Source organism: Talpa occidentalis, unplaced genomic scaffold, assembly GCF_014898055.3.
Source record: "Talpa occidentalis isolate TD23 unplaced genomic scaffold, MPIMG_talOcc4v2.1 talOcc4.2, whole genome shotgun sequence".
NCBI classification, from domain to species: domain Eukaryota; kingdom Metazoa; phylum Chordata; class Mammalia; order Eulipotyphla; family Talpidae; genus Talpa; species Talpa occidentalis.
In genome coordinates, this window is record NW_023602073.1 from 45,790,708 (window position 1) to 45,810,475 (window position 19,768).

At 46.4% G+C, this 19,768-nt stretch overlaps 2 protein-coding genes across 2 annotated transcripts in view; both read right to left on the reverse strand.

Annotated features, from left to right (window-relative positions):
- LOC119252178 (patr class I histocompatibility antigen, A-126 alpha chain-like) overlaps nucleotides 1–19,768 on the reverse strand; it is a 354,426-nt gene that overhangs the window by 231,206 nt on the left and 103,452 nt on the right. The gene's annotated exons all lie outside the window — the stretch shown is intronic.
- LOC119252180 (patr class I histocompatibility antigen, A-108 alpha chain-like) lies at nucleotides 343–19,475 on the reverse strand. The gene is made up of 9 exons (XM_037519383.2): nucleotides 18,957–19,475; nucleotides 14,216–14,800; nucleotides 9,910–10,058; nucleotides 9,330–9,599; nucleotides 8,821–9,096; nucleotides 8,013–8,288; nucleotides 7,769–7,892; nucleotides 6,392–6,424; nucleotides 343–2,949 (listed from the first exon to the last, which is right to left on the reverse strand). Exons 3-9 carry the CDS (start codon nucleotides 9,977–9,979, stop codon nucleotides 2,817–2,819), a joined length of 1,182 nt encoding a protein of 393 aa, XP_037375280.1. The 5' UTR covers nucleotides 9,980–10,058; nucleotides 14,216–14,800; nucleotides 18,957–19,475; the 3' UTR covers nucleotides 343–2,816.

Genomic DNA, 19,768 nt, shown 5'->3' on the forward strand with positions numbered 1-19,768 from the left:
AGCCTTAGCTCCATCCATGTTGCCCCAGATGGCATGAATTTATGTTTTTCTGATAAGTAGTATTCTGCTATTTATATACCACTTCTTCTTGATTTCTCATCTGTTTTCAGGCATTTTGGTTGTTTCCATAGCTTGGATATTGTAATTAGTGCTGCAGTGATCACGGATGTGCAAGGTGTCCTTCACAGTAGTGTATTTGTGTTCTGTGGGTACATACATAGAAGTAGGACTGCTGGGCCCTATGGCAGACACACTTTTAATCGTCTATGAAATCTCAATACTGTTTTATATATATATATATATATATATATATATATATATATAATTTTGTACAATGTCTGCTTGTATGCTTTCTCCTCAGGTGTATTCCCCATAAAATTCCCAGCACCAATTCACCCATGAACCATCATCCTAGTCCCTTGTGCTCTTCTCCCCTGTTTTGCTTCTTCTACCTCCCCCTCCCTTGCAAAATGTCTCTGATTTATAGTTTTCTGCTAATTTTGTTTATTTATTTATTACTACTGCTATTTATTTTCCTGGTCCCTGTTTGATTCCCCTATATTCCTATTATAAGTGAAATCAACCAATATTTTTCTTCATCTCTCTGGTTTATCTCACTGAACATAATCCCCTCTAGTTCCATCCACATTGAGAATGGCATGTGCTGATATTTTTAGATTGCTGAATAGTATTCCATTGTATATACACCACATCCTCTGGATCCAGTCATCTATTTTAGAATATTTGAGTTGTTTCCACATCTTACCTATTATAAATACTGCTGCAATAAATATAGGAGGGACATGTATCCTTTTGAGTTAATGCTTTTGTATCCCTCGGGTAGATTCTTAGGAGTGGAATTGCTGGGTCATATGGCAGCTCCATTTTAGTAGTTTGAGGAAACTGCACACAGTTTTCCATAATGGTTGGACCAGTTTATATTCCCACCAGCCAGTGGGAGAATTCCCTTTTCTCCACATCCTTGAGAACATTTGTTGTTGACTATTTTTTAAAATATTTTATTTATTTTATATATTTTTACATCATTTTTGCACAATAAATGCATTTTCATCTTGGTTTTATTCCCCATACAATTCCCACCCCCCTTATGTTTCCTGTCTTTTTAATATGTGCCATTCTCACTGGTTTAGGGCAGTATCTCATTGTGGTTTTGATTTGCATTTCCCTGATTTAAGTGATGTTGAACATTTTTTCATATACCTGTTGGCCATTTGCATTTCCTATTTGGAGAAATCTTTTTAGCTCTTCTTCCCATTTTTTGACTGGATTGTTTATTTTTGTTGAGTCCTGTGAGTTCTTTGTAGATCTTTGTTATCGTCTCTTACCAGTTGCATTGTGAGCAAAATTTTTCTCCCAATCAGAAGGATCTCTCTGTTTTAGTTAATATCTCTTTTGCTGTACTAAAGCTTTTTAGGTTGATGTAATCCCAGCTGTTTATCTTTTCCTTTACTTTCTTTGCTTTTTGGGTTGTGTCTTTAAAGATATTATGGATGTTTATATCATGTAGTGTTTTGCCTATATTTTCTTCTATGTATTTTAAGGTTTCAGGTCTTACGTTGAATTCTTTTATCAAATTTCAGTTGGTTTTTGTGCATGGTGTGAGGTAGTAGTCTAGCTTCATTTTTTGTTTGTAGCAGTTCATTTTCCCATCACCATTTATTGAACAAACAGTCCTTGTTCCATTGCCTATACTTTGCTCCTTTGTCAAAGATTAGTTGTCCATAAATATGTGGGTTTATTTCTGGGTTTTCTATTCAATACCATTGGTCTGTGTGTTTTTTTTTGTTCTAGTATCGTAGTGTTTTAATTATTATGGCTTTATAGTACAGTTTGAAGTCTGGGAGTGTGATGCCTCCATTCTCTTTCTTTTTAGTCAGGAGAGCTTTGGCTATTTGCAGAAATCTTGATACTGTTTCCATCAAAACTGAACCCATCTACATCCCCATAAACAATGTAGGACTGTTCTCTATTCGCCATGTCCTTGCCAGCACTTATTAATGTCTGGTCTTTCTGATATAGGCCATTCTCACAGACATGAAGTGGTTTTGTTACAGCAATTTCCCAGAGAAATCTGACAGCACTTAGAGAGGTGGAGAGAGATTTAATGTCACACTAGCGTGCTCAGTGGGAATGTTCCCCAAAGGGCTGAGCACCCAAGAACAAGAATGGCAAGGTTTTATACAATTTATATAAGGAAACTTGCTATCCCATCCACCATAGCATAAGAATTCTTTATAGTTTGGGAAGGGGGTTCAAGGGAGTCACGGTTACCACCACGGACAAGCAGTGCAGCACACACAGCAACTTCTTCGCTTCAGCAAGCAGCAGAATCAAAGTGGTAGACTCCCCCATGCAGCAGCCTTGGGAAACTTTCTGTTTCATTCTCCCCCTTTTGATGTCCCTACTATGTGCTAGGGAGTATCAAGGTATGGACTCATAGCAAGCAGCAGGAAAGGAGCCTAAGAGCTCATATTGTCTAACTAACATGTGGAGTTTAATAGCCTCCAAACAGGACTGGATTAACCGTGTGGCCAGATTAAAAGCCACGGCCCAAGGGTGAGCATTACAAGAATGGAGATCAGTGGACCCAGGACAGGAGGGAGCCAAGGCACAGTGTGGTGATGCTGTCCCACCAAGGGAAACAAGAGAAGCAGCCACCACTGGGTCCAATCCAGCAGCCCATAAGCATTCCCCGTGATGCACCTCGAGCTTCACCTCGTGAAGCACCGTGATGCACCTGGCTGTGCGCAGGCCAACCCGCTTCCGGGCTGTGGTTGGAGCAGGGCTGCAACAGGTCACAGTGCTGGGCAGGAGTCTCTCTGCAGGGTCAGTCTGAGCTGGTTTGCAGCGTCCGGGCAGGCCATCCACGGTTCCGATGTCTCATGTGAGCTCACATATCTGGGGAGTCGCGTTCCCTCAGAGTAACACCTGCAAATTTGACAGCAGTAGGGTAGTAAGGATGACAGCACAGGTTCCCACCCAGACAGGTTTGAGTGGTTCTTTTTCCAGTCTTTTACCCAGACTCAGTCCCCAGGTTTGTGGGGATGAACTGGGGATTCCAGAGGTACGGGGCCCTCTGGGTGACAGTTTCATTATCCTTGTGTAGGACATTACTAAGGAGCTGCAGCTGCCAATTTAGTCGCAGTTGGCCAGTGTGTCTGAGGTCTCCCCTCACCACAGACACAACAGGGGAGGCCGGCCAAGCAAAATCTCAAAGGGGGTGTAGCCACTGGCACTGGGAGTGCGCCGAATTCTGAGAAGCACTAAGGGGAGAAGGTCCACCCTGGGCTAACCTGTTTCCTGGCAAAATTTTCCCAGAGTCATTTAATGGTTCAGGAGACATGTTCTACTGTCCCAGAACTCTGTGGCCGATAGATGGGAAGATTCCATGTAATATGAAGTAAACGAGTCAGGTGAGTGGTGATTTCAGCATCAAAGTCTAGGCCAGTATCACTGCCAATAGTCACGGGGATCCCATACTAGGAATTATTTCCCCTTACAAGAGCTTTGGTGACTTCTTGGGCCTTCTCCGTTCTGGAGGGGACGCCTCTACCCACCCAGAGAAGGTGCAGATCAGAACAAGTAAATATCTGTAGCCTCTGCAAGGCTTGATTTTTGTGATCCACCTACAGGTCCTTAAAAGGGAGAAGCCTGTGTGCTGTACACAAATCTGGCACCTGAAGAAGCAAACTAAAGGGACAAAAGTTTATCCATCTGGTAGAAGCCATCACTCCTCCGGTGTTTTCACCTTTTTTTTTTAATTTGTGATTTTATTTATTTATTTTTATTATTTTAAAATTATTTGTTTTTTACATCATTGTTCATTTTTAAACAGTATTTGCTTCCCATCCCCCCTCCCCGCCGTGTAGTCCCTATAGAATTTCCTCCCCAATGCACCTGTGCACCATCACCACAGTCCCTTGTGCTCCTCCCTCTCTCCCTTCCCCTGCAGCATGTCTCTGGTTTATAATTGTCTGTGTGTTGTATTGCTATTATTTTTTTACACTGATGCCTTGTTTCGTTCCCCTATATTCCTGCTATAAGTGAAACCATCCAATATTTTTCATTTTTCCTTCTAACTTATTTCACTGAGCATAATTCCTTCCAGCTCCATCCATGTTGCTGCAAATGACATGAGTTTATCTTTTTGATGGCTGAGTAACATTAAGAATGGCACATATAAAAAAAAATAGCAACAACAAATGTTGGCAAGGATGTGGTGAAAAAGGAACTCTTCTACATTGCTGGTGGGAGTGCAAACTGGTCCAACCACTATGGAGAGCTGTCTGGAGCTTCCTCAGTCTACTAAAAATGGAGCTACCATATGACCCAGCAATTCCACTCCCAGGGATCTACCCAAAGGACACAGAAACATTGATTCAAAAGGCCACCTGTACCCCCATGTTTATTGCAGCACTATTTATAATAGGTAAAACCTGGAAACAACCAAATGCCCAAAAATAGATGACTGGGTCAAGAAGATGTGGTACATATACACAATGGAATATTCTTCTTTATTTTTGATGCAAGCTCTCTTTCATCTCAACTTGGGTGTAGTTGCCGGCGCAGGCCCTGAGCCTGAGCACTGGGGGCTCCAGACAACAGTGGCAGGAGGTGATGTCGCACTTGAGCCACCATGGGTGCTCAGGAGCTGATGGACGAGGGAATGGCGGTACTGGGCAAGGAGGAGCTGGTGTAGCGCCTGCAGCAGGAGGCAGCGGTGCGCCTGGTCACTCTGGAGCAGCGAGGCCACCTCATCTAGGTGAGTCGGTAGTTGCAGAGCCACTGAGGCCAGATCTGCGACTCACACTATTTAACTGGCACCTGCAGGCTGAGATCCCCGGGCTGCATGACCTCTGCTGCCTTTTTGCATAGGCATCATACTGTGTGCTGGTGGCTGCTCTCAGGGACCCCAGCATCCCAGGCAGTGAGGACCTAGGTAGCTGTTGGCAGAAGCTGGCTGAGCAGGAGGGTTACCAGGAGGAGGAGCTCTGCCTGGCATTGGGCGAGGAATAGGGGGCCCACAGTGGAGTGGGGGGGTGGCCTCTGGCACCAGGTTGGCATCTGAGTTTGTCTTGCCCCCATGTGGACTCCACGACCTGGACTAAGGACCCAGTTTTCTTAGTACTGACACCTGCCTGAATTGCTCCCCAAACGCCAGGATTGTGCTAGGCCTGTAGATGTGGACGCCGCCCCAGTCCAGGGGCCACTGGCTTTGGAGGGTCCTGATCAGGGAACAAAAACCTCACAGCAATTTCCCGAGAGAAATCAGAAGGCACTCAGAGAAGTAGAAAGCGAGAGATTTAATTACCACACCGGCAGGTTCAGTGGGATCATTCTTCAGTGTTTGGGAATTGGTTCAAAGGAGTCATGGCTCCACCTCAGACAAGCAGTGCAGTACACCCAGCACTTCTCCGCTCCAGCAAGGAGCAGAATCAAAGCGGTACACTCCCCAAAGCAGCAGGCTTGGGAAACATCCTGCTTTTGGTTATCATTGTTTTAAATCAGGGGGTTGTGAATGGATCAAGAAGGTGTGGTCCATACACAGAGTGGAATACTACTCAGTGATCAAAAACATAAACTCATGCCATTTGGGAAATATAGATGGGGCAGGAAGAGATACTAAGCTTGAGAAGTCATAAGGAAAAAATAAATATCAGATGGTTTCCCTTATATGTGGGATATACAGAAATCAAACAAAGTGTCAGAATAAAGACAAAACTTGCAGCCTGATCCTAGATCTGAGCCACACAGCAGGGGAAAGGGAGAGAGATGGTTCCAAACAGGGGAGGGAAGAGCACAAGGGACTGTAGTGATGGATCATGGGTGCTATGGTGGTGAGAGAACTATAAGGACTACACCTGAGAGAGAAATAAAATATTATACAAAAATTAACAATGATGTAAGAGAAAAAATAAACAGATTTAATGAAAATTTTTATATCACTCACTGACAGCTAGAAAACAAATAAGATTAAATAAAGCAGAGGATCCTGAAGTTACAAAATGGGTTGAGAGAAATTCTATAACATTCAGTCCCACAAAAGGCAGAGCTCTCATTCTATGATGGAAAATAATATTGAAGAAATTCTGGTGAGTTACATTAAGTGATAATATTCTGAGTAGTCCACTGCACCCTAAGACTGTCCCACTCACAGGTCCCCACAACCTGGCCCCGTCCTCTGGTGTGTCCCAGAGGGTGAGAGACATCCCAGAGTCCTGGGGACTGTTGCTGCCTGAGGAAGCACAGAAGAGACCTGGTCAGAGCCCAGAGATGAGACCCTCAGAGGAACTGATGAGGGTGACTTTCCCTAGAGTTCCCTCTACGCTGTCCTCAGGCACTCAGGAGCCAACCCCTGCTCCACACTTACCTGCAGCCTGACTGTAGCTGATTGCCTGTACCCCTGTGGGAAGAAACATCATGTGATACAAAGGAGGAGTCAGGTGACAAGTCCTAAAGGAATCCACAAGTCTAGGTGAGAGGGAAGTTTCTAGAAATGTGACTGAAGACCCAGGTTAGGGCTGGGATATATGAAGAATGGATATGAAATGGACCTGGAGTCTTTCCTCAGCAGGGTCCTTCCCCTGTAACATTTCCTGGGAAACAGATCCCCATCACCACATTTATAAGGTGAACAATTGGTGATTTGCTGCAGGGGGCCTTGGTGCCCTGGCCAGGTAAGACACTAGCAAGCAGCTAAGAAAAGGGTCTCACACCATGGGGCCAAAGATTTCCAAAGAGCCTCACACCGTGGGGCTGAAGATTCCTTGTGCCTCACACTGTGGGGCTGAATATTAATCTATAACCTATAAGCATCCCTTTGTTTTTTGTTCTTGGTCATAAAAAGAGAAAAAACTCTCAAAAAATACATTGGGCAATAAATTATATGTATAAGAATACTGTAAGTAAGTGGCACAAAGAAATACCTGCTTAAAAATCAAACACTGTAAATTTGGCCTGCCTGACAATGGGAAATAATTTGTTAAACATGAACATGCCTGACAAGGCAACCCAGGACAACGATTATAGTAAGTCCTTCTTTTGCTTTTTTTGAAAAGTTTTTTAGGAAAGTTTTAAATGAAGTTAATTGCATTAAGGAGTTTCTAGGTAGAAAAAGTTCTGATAACTAGAAAGCAGCTGGTCTCCGGCTGAAGGCCATGCGAGTAAGAATCTTTTGATGCTTAGGCTTTAGCTGACAGGAGCATACGGACAGCTGTCGGCTGTCTTAGGCAACTGTTTAACTGAAATAATGAGTTTTAGTGTAAGGCTTAGTTTTTATCTATTAACCTTGAAGGTTGCCTTCTTGCTGAGAGCATGTAGTGGCCAAAAGTCTACGGGAAAAGAATGCACTGATTGTTTCTGCTTTGTTTCATTGCACATGATAATGTAATCTCACTGCTTGCTAAAACATGTATAAATAAAGGCCTGCTGAGGCCCTGAGTAGAAGATACTTGCACCTCATCAAGTGTCAGTGTGTCCTCACTACCTCATCCCCTTCCCTTCAGCCCTTAAAGTTTCACCTAGGCCGTCTCATCCTTTCAGGGACACCCGACATGACATTTTGCCGAGGCTGGTCTTCGGCAGTGATTCATTTTCATAAGTGCTTTACAAAGAGTGAGTGTTAGCAATAAGCTCCACACTGGGCAACACATGTGTGTGGAACATACTCCCTACTAACCAGGAAGGGCAAGTTCTCCCAGGGACATGAAAGCCCCCAGTGGACAAGACCCCCCACTCCCTTCCCTACCTGAGTGCGTATTCCTCCACCACATACATAGCTGCAGCCACCACAGCTTCAGTGAGCATAGCTCCAAGGAGAACCAGGCCAACAACGATGCGCACGATGGGGACGGAGGACTGACGAGGGGGCACTGGAAGGGAAGGGAAGCTCAATCCCTGAGCCCCAGGCCTCATCCTGACCCTCTGAAGGTCTCCAGAAGGGCTCCTGATTCCTCTGAGCAGAAGCCCAGTGTCCACCTCCCCCTACTTACCCCAAGTCAGGGCAGTAGGCTCCGACAGCCCCTCATGCTGCACATGGCACGTGTATCTCTGCTCCTCTCCAGAAGGCACCACCACAGCCATCCACTTCTGGAAGGTTCCATTTCCCCCAGGCCTGGTCTCCCCCAGCTCTGTGTCCTGAGTCAGGTTCTCCCCATCACGCTGCCAGGTCAGGGTGATGTCCGCAGGGTAGAAGCCCAGGGCCCAGCACTTCAGGGTGACCTTATGCTCAAAGGTGGGGTGGTGGGTCACTTGTGTTTTGGGGGGATCTGAAGAGAATAGTCAAAAATTCACACTTTGGGTTTCCTCTGTGGATACTGAAGCAGCCTCATCCTTAGAATGGACATGACAATTGCTTTGGAGAGAGGAAGCATAAAGCCTATAAGCCAGCCTAGTCTGGAGAATCTGGGATAATCGGGTGAGAGGCCAGGGTAGGAGGACACAGGTCTCTAAGGAGAACACAGACTTTTGCTCCTGACCTGGGTGGAGGGTGAATGACACAGAAAGGCAGGAGTCAGATCCAGAAATGTTCTCAGACCAAAAACAAGACCTTGAAGAGAAACTCATGGTTCCCAGGATGGCTGCCGGGTCACAAGGATCTAGGGAGAGTTATTTCAGGATGGCCTCCCTCCCTCAGGAGAGACTGGATTCCTGAACCTTCCAGAAATGTAGTGTCTTCTGGGCGAGTCTCTCTCTAGCACAGAACATGAAACCCAGGGGGCTCCTCCCTCTGCCCATTATTCCATTTTCCCTGTGGGGCGCCAGGAGAGGGAAGGTCTGAGGCCTTGTGGCCCCTCTTACCTGTGAGCTGCAGCACCTCCTTCCCCCAAACCAAGAATCTGAGGAGCCACTGGAAGCACTTGCTCTGTATAATATTCCTGACGCGCTCGGCCCTCCCCTGCGCCTCCCACTCGCGCTGGGTGATCTGAGCCCCCGAGTCCGCGGGGGTCCAGGAGCGCAGGTCCTCGCTCAGGGAGATGAAATCCGCGCCGTCGTAGGCGAACTTTTCATACCCGCCGCGGAGACGCAGGTCTGTCCCCACTTCACAGCCACACATGCTCTGGAGGGTGTGAGACCCTGCGCCCCGCCAAGTGGTCAGCCGAGAGGTTGCCCCTCAATCACACACAACCCTCAACCTGAATAAACCTAAACTGAAATGAAAGGGCCGGCAGGAAAGTCCCTTCCCGGGGGAGGGGCCTGGCAGACCCACCAGCCTCGAGGGGTCAGTGGACCCTGAGACTCGGGACACCCCGGCCTGATGGTGGGAATGGGGGTGTGACCTGACCCTGGCCCTGCTCCGCGAAGCTCACCATCTTCGCTCTGGTTGTAGCGGCCGCGCAGGTCCTTCAGGAGCGCTTCGAACCACTGTGCGTTGTCCCTTTGGTTCTGAGTCTCCTCGTCCAGGTCCTCCTGCCCCACCTGCCCCGCCCAGGGCGCCCGCGGCTCCGCACTCTGGCCCGGAGAGTCGCTGTCGAACCGCCCGAACTGCGTGTCGTCCACGTAGCCCACAGCGATGTAGCGGGGGACCCCGAGGCCGGGCCGGGACATCGCGGTGTAGAAAAGCCTCAGGGAGTGGGAACCTGGGGGCGGGAGGGGAGAGCCGGGCTGACCCTCCTCTCAGCGGGGCCCAGGGCCCAGGGATATGGGCCTGGAGGGGAGAAAGGGGCGGGGCCGTGAGAGTGAAAAGGGGGGGGTGGGCCAAGAAGGGCCCAGACTCAGAGGTCCAGAGCACTCAGGGGAGGCGGGAGGGACAGAAGGGGCCAGAACACAACAGGCCTGAAGGGGATCAAGAGGTTGGGGGCAGATGAGCCTTTCCTGGGTCCTGCACCCGCAGGGGGCTCCTTGCTCCTCCCTCCTGGAGCAACAGTGTCCAGCTGGACACGCACTCACCCGCCCGGGTCTCCATCAGGGCCAGGGGCCCCCAGAGCAGCAGCAGGAGGGGGAGGGGCATCACACCCATCCAGGGGCCTGGGGAGAAGGAGTCCAGGAGGGTCCTTGGAGACTTTGTAACTGGAGCAGGATGATGCTGATTGTCTTCCCTGGACACCCCCAGGAAATGGGGAGAGAGAATGGGGGTGAGTGTGGGGTCATCAAGGCTGCACCACCCCACAGAGCCTGTGAGAGGGAGACATGATGCTGTGACAGGGTGACATCCACAGAAAGGGGAGGCTCCAAATTCCTTTCCCCTCCTTAGGGAGGAGTGGATTTGGGCTGGGAGAAGCAGCAGCCTGGAGGAATGAAGAAACGTAGTATTTTCAAATAATTGTGAATATTGATACTAAATTAAAACTGTACAGGTGGTAGTCTTAAAGGTTATTTGCTAAGTGAAACCTGAAATAATATCAGGGAATATTTCCTATTCTGTTACATTTCCATAGGCTTCTCTTGCATATTGATTGGAATTGTGCTAATGTATGATTTTTTAAGGTGATACATTGTTTCACTAAGTTACTTAGATTTTTTTAGTGTTAATTATTACACTAGAATCAAATGATCAAAAATGTTTTATTTTTTAATCACAAATCCCAAAAGAAAAATTCATACTATAAATTGTCAAGAGTGATGCACTCAATTTTTCATAATTCTGGTTTTCTCTGAGAGTATTTTATCAGGCAAAGTTATTGTCATTTGCCATTGTTGATTTTCTTCAAGAAACAGATACTCGTTTTGAGGAAAGTGTCTGCTAATTACCCAAATTTATTTATTTATTTTTTAAATTTTTTAAAAAAGATTTATTTATTTATACAAGCACTGGGTACAGTCAGAAGCGTGGGAGGGTGAGAGGATTCACCAGAGCCAGAGGAGGGAGCAGAACAGGCAGAAAGACGGAAGTACACTGCTGAGGGGAGCAGCGGGCAGCAGGAGAGGTCTGCATGCCATGTGGGACCCTCGCCTGGCAGCCGGGGATCAAATTGGAGCTGCAGAGGCTGTGGGCAGCTTCACAGCCCAGTGCTCAACTGCTGTGCCACCAGGGGAGGCTCTAATTACCCAAATTTAAATAACCTTAGTTTGTGTCATTCATCCCTTCAGGTAAGACTGGTGTTGCCCACAAATAAAAAGATTCTAATTCATCTCGTAACAAATATTTTCCTTAGGACACAGGGCTTGGGGATGCCACAGAAGTGCTCTGTGTGTCCTTCCAGGTCAGCACACCACATATTTTAAAATGTGAAGTTGAGGATGATGCAATAATGAAGATAACTTTTAATGCTTTTCCCAGGACATTTTCAAATGAAACTGGCTTTGATTTTCGTTCTTGCAGGTAAGTGCTGATGAAGAATTACTGCTTCTGCAGTGGTACTATAAGCTCCACTCTTACAAATTTTTACCTCAGCAAACGCCAAATAGTGAAAAGACAAATGTGTCTAAGTGATGTTTTGAAATTAGTTTTCCCTCATGGATCCCATGAAAGGTTCTGGGTGACTTCAAGGGCTCCACAGACCACACTTTGAGAAATGCTTTTCTCAGGAAACCAGGGAGCATCTCCCAAGTGTTCTCTGCCTTTGCCTCCTCTTCACTTCCCAGCATCCCTCTCCCTGGCTGGCTCCTGCCTCCCCAAGCTGCCTCCCCTGCAGATACAATGGGGAGCAGAGAGAGGCCCCTGGAGACGTGGAGCTTGCGCTGTCAGGAGAGATGGACACTGAGTAAGGGTGACAAAGACACATGTAAACCCCACCTTGAACATTTTCAAGCACACAGAGAAATTGAAATAGCAGTGCAGAGCACACCCTAGATCCAGCATTAGCATTCGCCACATTTGCTTTATCACTCATCTTTATCCACGGCTCCATCTCTCTATTCATCCATCTTATTTTTCTGATGCATTTCAAAGTTAGTTGCACACGTCAGTACCCATCTTTCTTTTATTTTTTTAAAAGATTTTAAAAATTTATTTATGCATACAAGAGCTGGGGCACAGGCCAGAGGTGTGTGGGTGAGAGGATTCACCAGAGACAGAGTGGGGAACAGAGCAAGTGGATCTACCAGAATACACTGCTAAGGGGAGCAGTGGACGAAACAGGAGAGGTCTGCTGTGCCATGTGGGTCAGCTCCCTGGCCGGAGTTAGAACTCTTACTGCAATGGCTGCCAATAGCTTCGCAAGTGCGGAGACTTAACCCCTTATGTCACTAGGCACTCCCCACATTTTATTTCTCAACACTTGAGCTAAGAATCTTTTTTTGAGATAAAACTCTATCTGGAGAGGGCCTCCCCTGGTGGTGCAGCGGTTGAGCGCTGGTTCGTTCCCTGGCTGCCAGCGAGGGTCCCACAAAAAAAACAAACAAACAAAAAAACCAACTCTATCTGGAGAAATGCACAAATCTTAAGTACACTACTGAAGGAGCTGTGACCCTTGTCAAGAACATTATGTATATTGGTCTTTTCTTCTCTTGGAAACAATGAACATTTAAATAATTCAATGATGTGTCTCACTTAACAATACAATTTATCTGCCCTCCCTCCTTTTGAGTAACTACCACAGTCCAGTCTGAAGCCTCCCTGGCCCCTCCATTCTCAGCGCATTCCTGTGACCACACTCTCCTTGGGACAGAGCCCAGGCCTGAGTCATCTTCATAGTTATTTATTTTATTATATTTATTCTGATAACTTTGATTTTTTCAACCATATGGGGGGGTGGTTTATAGGTGTAAAACTCCAAAATATGTCTTATTGTCCCATATAAATGTGATCTTTTAATATATAATAGTTATTCATCTTTGACCTTTCTACAAATAAGTTTATCTAACTCTCCCTTTTCCTTTCATCCACAAGACTATTAGTTAATCATAAGCAGCAACTTAGCTGTTTTCATACCTCCACAGCCATATATTATCATTTATATCTATGGCAAATATTCTAATAATCAGATTAGATAAATTATATTTACAGTCAATGTCTTAAGCATAATTTCATTAGAGCAATAGATGATCATTTCTTCTAGAAAAACAAATGTCTGAAGTTAGATGAAAGACAAGAAAATAGGGCACACCTGTAGCACAGATTTAAGTTATCGCACTATCAAGTTATCGCTAGCCACAATGGCATGAATTTGATCCCCAACCAGGGAGCTAGTCCACAAGGCACAGCAGACCTCTCCTGTCTCACCTGCTGCTCCCCTCAGCAGTATATTTCAGCATATCTGCCTGTTCTGCTCCCCCACTCTCACTCTGTATCCAGTGACTCGTGTCACCCCCACACTTCTGGCCTATACCCCAGTTCTTGTATGCATAAATAAATAAAAATAAATCTTCAATATAAAAGAAAGACAAGGAAATAATGATTTCACTTTATAATTATCCTGTATGCAGTCACCCAAATCGCACCAATTCCTTTACATGAGTACTATCTTAACATTATATAACAAGTTATTAACAGAAAATACACAAGCCAGAAACTTACAGCCTTGAACATCAAATCAACCATCAACTCTTCTTAATTTTTGAAGACATAAAAATAAAAATCATTTCATATAGTATCTCATGGTAGTTTTGATTTGCATTTCCCTGATTACAAGTGAGAATGGCACATATTAAAAAAACTAGCAACAACAAATGTTGGCGAGGGTGTGGAGAAAAAGGAACTCTCCTGCACTGTTGGTGGGAGTGCAAACTGGTCCAACCACTATGGAAAGCTGTGTGGAGATTCCTCAACCTATTAAAGATAGAGCTTCCATATGATCCAGCAATTCCACTCCTGGTATTTACCCAAAAGACACAGAAACATCAGTTCCAAAGAGCACCTGCACCCCTATGTTTATAGCAGCACTGTTTACAATAGCTAAGCTTTGGAAACAGCCCAAATGCCCAAAAATAGATGACTGGATCAAGAAGATGTGGTACATATATACCATGGAATATTACCCAGCATTCAAAAAAGGTAAACACATGCAATTTGCAGCAACATGGATGGCGCTGGAAGGGATCATGCTCAGCGAAATAAGCCAGAAAGAAAAAGAAAAATACCAGATGGTCTCACTCATAGCAAGAATTTAGAAAACCTAAATAAGGGACCAGGAAAATGAGTAACTGTAAGAAAGTGAAAATCAAAATCAACAAAAAACTATGAACCAGAGACACTCTATGGGGGGTAGGGGAGGGATTGGGGTCAAAATAAGGGGGTTGCAATTGTATGGGGAATATAAAAATAAAATTTATTATTAAAAAAATCATTTCATATAACAGCATGAAAATTCTATACCTTTGTAAAGTGGTGGGACAGTCAAATTATTTCCCAGGTTTTAGCGGAAATGACCATTGAAAGTGCTCAGATTGTATCCAGCTAGTTTTTGTGCAATTTGCCTCCTTAAGCCTAAGCAGAGGACAATATTAAAATGCATGAATGATTCCCACCGACACTGTGGTGTAAGGGGGTGTATAGTTTTTTGTGAATCAAACAGAGAAGAAGAATTTCCCCATGGTGGGGGGGGAGTATCTGCCCCTGAACACTAAGGAAACAAACTTGGCAGAAAATTTCACAGGTGCTTTGTTACTGTTACCACAGCATTGTATAAAATGTTGGTCTGAGGTCACATTTCCCCACACAAACTGAGAACATAACAGTTGAAACTGCTGTGTTGTACCAGTCCACCTCAGAGTCTATCCTCACAGATTTTCTGTCCCCCCTGGACTGGCCCCTGGATCCCCTCCTTGGTTTCCCTGCTCCTCCATTCAGTCACCACAGATATTGTCCTGGAAGCTGGGAAAGGCTCCTCCTCCGTGTCCTGGTGTCTCACCAGCCCCTGAGTCCCACCATCCAGGCAGGTGCCCTACTGGGTCTTCAGACCTGTGGAAAGGAGTAGGGACAGGACGACAGGCTGCTGGGCATGGTAAGGGTGACTAAGCCACGGGATGTCTCCTCTCCAACTGGTGGGTGTAGGTCACCTTCCCCCCACAATTCCAAGACTCAAAGGGGTGCCTTTTGGCTACAGGTCAGAGATGACAAAAAAGGGGGTGCTTTTCCTTTCATTCTCTTCCAGGTGGGTAAAGAGCCCTCCACTGCCTGCTCATCCCTGGACTGTGTCCTCAGATCTTCTGAGCTCCTGCCTGGCCAGCTCATAAACGAGCGAACAAAGAACTCCTGGCCGAATTTGGAGTATAAATTTCAATTCTTACACCACAACTGAGGCAGGAGGGAGAATGCTGGGGACTAAAGTGAGACTCACAGCAGCTGATGGGGAAGCTGCCTTTGTTCTCAGTGAGACCAAGTGAAAAACAAGGACTTTGGGAAACTAATGTAAATCTTCTGTCTCTCTAAAAGGGCCTGAAGCAACCAGGACATTTCAGCCACAAGCATCCAAAGCGACCACCCAGGGCCATGCCCTCTGTAATAGCAGGATGGGCACGTTGCAGGTTATCTATGATCCGGCAGACGGGTAAAGGAGAGTCCTGGAGCCCTCAGTGGGTTTCTCAGGCTTTTATTGAGCTTTATATGTATTGCAGCAACCAGGTACACAGCAGGCAGGGGTGCCGGGAGGCCGGTAGGCCGATAGGCTTCTAGGCCCCAGGCAAGTCTTCACTCTGGGCTTCTCTGGCCTTCTTTTCTCCCCTTCTCTCTCTCCTGCCTCTTCCCTGCTTCTTCTTCTCCTCTTGATAACTATCTATATATTCTTCCCATGGCCCACAGAAGTAAGTAAGACATTTTGCTACAATGTAACAACTGCAGGTACCCCATCAGCAGGGCAAACCTAATGGTGGGAGGGCAGAAAAGCCTGAAAAACCATTTACCCTACACCCTCTGTGCCCTCACACAGGGCCCTGGAAGAGGAACTGTCCCACTCTCTACAGAGGGAGGCGCAGCCCAACCCACAAGCCAAACTGCAGGAAAAAATGGACCATAAGCTGCCTCTGACTGGGAAGACCCCAGTGCAGGAGGGAAAGACCTTCATTAAAGGAGCTCAGAGGTAAGACAGGCTCTCCCACGTACTATCTCTAAGGACAAGAGACCTGGAGGAGGCACATGGTGCCGAGAGACACGTGAAGAAACTGCACTTGCCTTTTGGTTGTGGACCGGGTGACACAGATGTGAGTGAGAGACCCGTAGGGAGGTGACAATGGCAGCTTTTACCTTGATTTTTATTTTGCTCTTTTCCGCCCAGACTTGTCTGGTTGTTTCTGATCCTTTTCTGTGGGTCCCCACTGGAAGGTGCTTTAGACTTGGGGCAGGCTTACAGGCCTTGCTCTGGGCCAATCCTGTTTGGGTGGACTTTTACCCATGAGGGGACGGGTACCTCTGGGTGCTTGATTTAGAAACTATATGCTTTGTCTTTTCTGTATTTTTCTCTAATTGTATTAAAGTTCCTTTCCATTAAAGATCTTCTACGTTTTGTCTTGATGCAGTGGATGGCAGAAACTATTTAGAGCAGGCAGGTTTGGGGGTCCTGGGGGGCTCCTCCCCTGCCCTGTAACACCAGTGCAAAGGAATGATAGCATAACAGCTCTTACAATGTCTTACCATCTAAAAATTAAAAACTGGGATGTCATAACTCTAAATGTAAATAAAGTGAGTTGTGTTAAAGAATGTAATTGAAATGGATATGGTGAAGGTATTGGGAAACATTGAGTGTTAAAATAAAAAGGCTAGCTTTAAAATGAAATGGTATAAAAACAGTAAGGCAAAAGAAAGTGTTGAAGGTCTGAGAGAGGTATCTGAAAAAAACGTTAGGTGCTCAAAATCTTTTCCTATCAGCATTGCTGAGCCTCGTCAAAGAAATAGCTCTGGGGCTTCCCCCGTGGCACAGTGGTTGAGCGCTGGGTTGCGAAGCTGCCCACAGCCTCTGCAGCGCCAGTTCGATTCCCAGCTGCTCCCCGGCCACGGGAGGAGGGTCCCACATGGAGCCCAGACCTCTCCGCCCACTGCTCCCCTCAGCAGTGTACTTCGGTCCTTCTGCCTGCTCTGCTCCAGCTCTGGTGAATTCTCTCACCGTCCCGCGCTTCTGACTGTACCCAGTGCATGTATAAATAAAAATAAATAATAATAAAAAAAATCTTTAAAAAAAAAGAAAGAAATAGCTCTGTTCTTAAAAATCCTTGTCACTCTGAGTAATTAACTATTTTATAAAAATCTGTAAGTTTGTTAATCCTATGACAACTTCCTTGAGACCAAAAATTCTAACATTAAAGTCTTTATACATTCTGCAGGGGAGGAGGAGGGAGAGGGATCATAGGGAGGGAGGGAAGAGCACAGGGGACTGAGGTGATGGTGCACGGGTGCACTGGTGAAGGAAATTCTATGGGGACTACACCGGGGGGTGGGGAAGCAAATATTGTTTAAAAATGAACAATGATGTAAGAAATAAAATATATATATATAAATAAAAAAGTAAATTAAATTAAAAAAATGTTAAAGTCTTTGTCCTAAAGAACTCCGAATGTTAGGGGGAAAGGATGTCTTGAGCTAATTCCATACAGGCTTTGTGGACTCCACCCCCACTCCAGACCAAACCCATCAAGACATTGGGAAAGATGAATCCCATCATCACCAAAGGGAAGGTTGCTGGGACCTGAGGGTGGAGTTAAGCTGCCAGGTTTGGTATAAAACCAGACACATGGGCCTTGGGGGGTCTCTCTCTTGGCTTCATGGCTCTTGGCTCTTTGCCAGCTCTCAGCGTGCCACTGGGATTCCACTGGGATTCCAAGTAGGATGTATTCATGAGTTTATCTCCCTCTTTTTCTCCCTGAGTTATTCATTTCTTCATTTTCCTTTCCTTTGTAAATAAACCTTTTATTAACCTTTTGTGTGTGCCTGCAGTTGAGTATTAATAAGTCCCTTTTAAGCGCACGTGAGGACCCACAGTCAGGCAACTGGTTTTATATCGGGGTTGCCCTGTAACACTAAGACAGCCAATAAAAGTGTTTTCCTTGTAAAAACAAATTGGGTCAATCTGGGTATATTAATAAAAATACATAACACATTAAATTTTAGTCTTCCTGAGTATTTCCTCTATGGGGTCAGGGCATCATAACCAAATTCCAAATTAACAGCCCATTGGCTCTTCTAGCCACTGCTACAAAAGGCAGAAATAACAGAGAAGCCCCAGTCTGAAACGTAATGATATTTGACAAATAAACGTTACATTCATGTCTCTAAAGACACCTAGTCTGCATTAATTCAAGCCTCAGCCCAAACAGGGTAAACCTGTAACCGTGTCAAAAAAACATGATCCATTATCAGTTTTCATTTGTGATGGGATGCCCATCGCTGCAATGACAGATAAAAGGTGTTTTTGAAGTGATAATGGAGGGCCTCCCTGGTGGCACAAGGGGTTAAGACACAACCTATGAAGCTGTCTGCAGCCACTGTATGAGTTCCATCCCAGCCAAGGAGCTACCCACATAGCACAGCAGACCTCCCCTGCCTTACCTGCTGCTCCCCTCAGCAGTGTATTTCAGTCATTCTGCCTGTTCATTTTCCCACTGTGTCTCTGGTGAGTCCTCTGGCCGGGACCCAGGTCTTGTATGCATAAATAAATAAATCTTTAAAAAAAAACCAAAAAACTAATAATGGACCTGCTTACATCTTCAAAGCTTTTAATTCTTTCCTGCTAGTTTGGAATATTCAACATGTGCCTGGCGTCTCCAAACTACAGTAAAAAGAGCCAACAGGCTCCTTAAAACACAACTTACAAAACAAAACAAAACAAAAAAAAAGGGAATCAGAGAGCAAGTTGCCCCTAAGGGAACAAATACATAAAGCTCCATTTACTTTAAACTTCCTAAATCGCAACCCCTCCGCCCTAACAGCTGCTGAGGGCATCTTACTCCTGCTGAGTCTGGACCAGACCTGCAGTTTGCACCGACCCCGCTGCCAGGACCAGACTGGCCGGGCCTGTCCCATCACTGACCCAGGATGGGGGCGCTGCTATCTGTCCCCGCAGACACGGGCTGTGCGCCCTGACCAGGAGTTGGGTCCACCAGGGGTGAACCCCGCTCCGGAGACTCACCCCAGTGCCGGCTGCAGCGTCTCCCCACAGCCCCAGGGCGCGGGCGGGGACCTGGGCAGCCGCATCCGCCTGTGCTTCCCGCGCCCCGGCTGCCCTTGGCTGTTTGCGGGTCTCCGCGGGGTCCCCGCCTTGCTCTGGGGGCGCCCAGTTTGGGCTTCCAGGTGCCTTTCGCTCACGCCCTTGGCTCTTCCCACAGGAACGCGCACGTTTCCCCAGTTCCTGGCTATCTGGTGAGGTGCCCCTGGTTCCCTTGTGCTCACGGTCTAGTGGGTTCTTGGTTTGCTCTTGTTTATTTCCCTTTCTGTAGGGCCGGGCGAGGAGGCCTTGTGGGTGGGGGAGGCCACAGGGATCTGCTGCTTCCCTCTCTGCTCCTCTGTTACTGCAACTTCCCTCTCCGGGCAGTTTGCCAGCTTATCCTACGTGTCCCGGTTCTCCCAGGGACCTGCCGCTTTTTCTCCCTATTGACTGTTTTTATGGGAGAGCTCACGCTGATCTGAGCGTTTCTTCCCCGCCCTGTTGATCCACTGACTCTTCCCAGATTGGAATGTTTGCAGTACACCCGCCTCCGCGGAGGGGATGGAAAAGGACAAAGATGCATCTTGTGGACTCAATGGAGCATCTGCTCCACCGCCCTGGGCTGATCTAAAAAAGTTAAGGAGTGAAGCAGAAAAGACTTGAAGGTCACTGGGAAGCCTGAGACCCCAGAAAATCTGTTCCTCTCAATGCTAGCTCACATCCCCATAAAATCTAAAGGCTTTAAGGTAATGATACGGGAATTGCAGGTTCTCAGGCCCTGTCTCCCAATCTGGAAT

Coding starts and splice junctions, on each gene's coding strand:
- LOC119252180 (XM_037519383.2), bottom strand. CDS start 9,979: ATGGGTGTGATGCCCCTCCCCCTCCTGCTGCTGCTCTGGGGGCCCCTG. Junction 9,600..9,909: donor CCTGATGGAGACCCGGGCGG/GTGAGTGCGTGT, acceptor TCCCGCCCCCAG/GTTCCCACTCCCTGAGGCTT. Junction 7,893..8,012: donor GCCTACTGCCCTGACTTGGG/GTAAGTAGGGGG, acceptor CTTCCCTTCCAG/TGCCCCCTCGTCAGTCCTCC.